Raw genomic sequence first — 2,527 nt, forward strand, 5'->3', positions numbered from 1 at the left:
GGGGGGGTGCGTTGAGGGGCGCTGAAGAGGGGATGTGAGCGGGGGTGGGAAGGGCTGGACCCAGGTGTGTGAGGTGGCATGGTCAGCAGGGGTGGACGGCGGGGAGAAGGGGCTGCAGGGAGCAGTGCACGTGAGGGGTGAGCTGGAGGGGCGGGGGGCGGGGTCAGGGATGCGGACACGAGAGCGGGCGGCAATACAGGGGGTTTCGAAGGTCAAGTGTCGCAACACAGAGCGCTTCTGCGGCACCCACATGCGCCCGCTGGCTGCTCGCCCCACACATGCGACGTCCCACGGGGGCGCCATGGACAATGCACGCCCATCTCGCAGCCGCAGGCCCCAGCCGCACGCAGCTGCGCCTCACCGCGCGGGGTCCACGACTGTGACCTCTGGGATCCACTGCATGCAGGCCGCGTGGCACCAGGCCCCAGGTATGGTGGTGGGCTTGAGCGCGCCGCCGGCGACGGGGCACAGGCAGCACTGGGGCTCCGGGGCGGTCGGCTCCTTGAGCTCGCAGGCCCTGCGTAGGGGCGCGCATGTGTGTGTGTGTGTGTGTGTGTGTGTGTGTGCGTGTGTGTATGTGTGTGTGTGTGTGTGTGTGTGTGTGGTCGAGACATGGAGGGAGTGCGAGAGAGTGAGTAATTGTGTGGATGTTGAGTACAACTGTGTTAACGTATACGGTTGAGCAAGTGGTTGGGAGTCTTGCATGTGGGTGAGCTTCTAGCGATCAGCTGGTAAGGTCGGACAGGGCAGGTGTTGCGGCGGGACTGAGGAGTCGGAGCGGGGCCTTGCAGCGCAACGCCTTGAGGGCTGTGCACGCATGTGCGTTGCCCCCCCCCCACACACACACACATACATCACCAACTCCAGCAAATGAATGCACGGACGTGCACATATATGCACACACTCAAACACACACACTCACTTCTGTGCACATACCCACATATCCACCCAAACATCATTCCCCCTACACACACACAAGCACGCACAACGCGCGCACCACAGCCACACTCACACACCTGCACAGCCACATGTCGTCCGGCCCCGGCAGGTCGTGGACGCCATAGCACGACTGGTGCGCGCTGATGCCGCAGCCGTCGCATGACACGAGCCTGTCGCAGTCGTAGTCAACGTCGCTGTCGCACACGGCGCACCGGTCCCCCGCCCACCGCACCTGGCCGGGGGCGCGCGCGAAGGCAGTCGGCAAAGCATCGCGCAGCAAGCGAGCGCGGCGTGAGCGACGAGCGGCGACAGGGGCGCGGCTGTCCGCGTGTGGACGAGCGGCAAGCGGCGCTGCCTGTGGCAGTTCGCAGGCCGAGCGTTGTGGTGGGCGCGATTGCAAAAGTCCCTACACCAGCGCCGCTGCCGAGGCACCCGTACCGCCGGGCAGGACAGAGTGCGCACCGCCCACCTTGATGGGCTTGTACCGCCCCTTTGCCACGTCATACCACGGGTCAAACGGCGGGCCCACTGCGCCAGCCACGGGCAGCCCCGAGGCCTGCGCAACAGCAGCAGCCGCTGCAGCGGCAGCGTTCGCGGCCGCGACCGCCGCGGCGGCCGCCGCGAGCTTGAGCTCGAAATCTTCGCCGCCGTCGGACGCCCAGAGCGCCGGCTGCATGAGCAGCTGCAGCTGCAGCTTCAGGTCGGCTTCCAGGTCCGCCTCGTGTTTGACCCAGGGCGCGGCACCGTGGAGCTGGTGCTGCTGTTGCTGCTGGCCGGGATCGTACGATGGGTCCTGCTCGCTCTTCACGCGCGCCGCCCCGCCTGCGGTTGGCGCGCAGGAGGGGAGGGCGCGGGGGTCAGCTTTTGCCGGCGGCGGCCAGCTGTCGACAGTAGCTCTTTCACGCACGCAACAAGCCAGGTTGTTACAAGTAAAGGCCGCATCAAGCGGCACCAGCACAAAAAACGCACCGCTACGCTGCCCCCAAAATCGACGCGCAGGCTCACGATAGCAGCGCCGCGGCCCTGTGGGACGCCTGGCGCCGCGGCCGAGGCCCGGCGCCGGGGGCCGCGCGGCGCGGCATGCGCTGTCTTCCCTACCGCCCCGCCGCGGCCGGCCGCTTTAGGCGCCCCTGCCCACACCTGCGGGCGCCCGTCCAAACTTGGTCTCGATCCCCCTCTCCTCCAGCCACCGCCCCACGGCAAGCCCGCCACCAGGGCCGCCCGCCTGCACGCGCACGCTCGCCTTCCACTTCTTCGCGCTCGGCAGCCCGCAGTGGATCTCCCACTGCGTCATGCTGAAGGTGCGGTCCTCGTCAGACGCCACGCGCGCGCACGCGCCGCAGCCGCAGAGCACCTTGAGTTCGCTCAGCACCATCACGCCCGCCGAGCCATTGCAGGAGACGGGCACCTCCTGGGGGACGGGAGAGCCGTCCGCCGCGACGACGGGGGACCCTTTCCCTGCGATGTTGGAGGGCTCCCCGGCTGCCGCCGCGGCGCCGGCGCCGGGCGCAGCGGCGGCACGGAGCAGGCCGTCGTCCGAGGAGCGCCGCTTTGGCGGCCGCCCACGGCCGCGTCCGCCGCCGCCGCC

The 2,527-nt window shown here is 68.8% G+C and overlaps 1 protein-coding gene across 1 annotated transcript; it reads right to left on the bottom strand.

Moving 5' to 3' along the window:
- Positions 1-357: 357 nt before the first annotated feature.
- On the bottom strand, positions 358-2,314 carry MNEG_15674 (Histone-lysine N-methyltransferase ATX1; the record flags this gene model as incomplete). The annotated part of the gene is made up of 4 exons (XM_014035855.1): positions 358-517; positions 1,017-1,171; positions 1,409-1,761; positions 2,080-2,314. The coding sequence occupies 4 exons, from the start codon at positions 2,312-2,314 to the stop codon at positions 358-360; spliced, it is 903 nt and encodes a 300-aa protein (XP_013891309.1).
- Between the last annotated feature and the right edge of the window lie 213 nt (positions 2,315-2,527).

This window comes from Monoraphidium neglectum (genome assembly GCF_000611645.1).
Source record: "Monoraphidium neglectum strain SAG 48.87 unplaced genomic scaffold scaffold05553, whole genome shotgun sequence".
NCBI classification, from domain to species: domain Eukaryota; kingdom Viridiplantae; phylum Chlorophyta; class Chlorophyceae; order Sphaeropleales; family Selenastraceae; genus Monoraphidium; species Monoraphidium neglectum.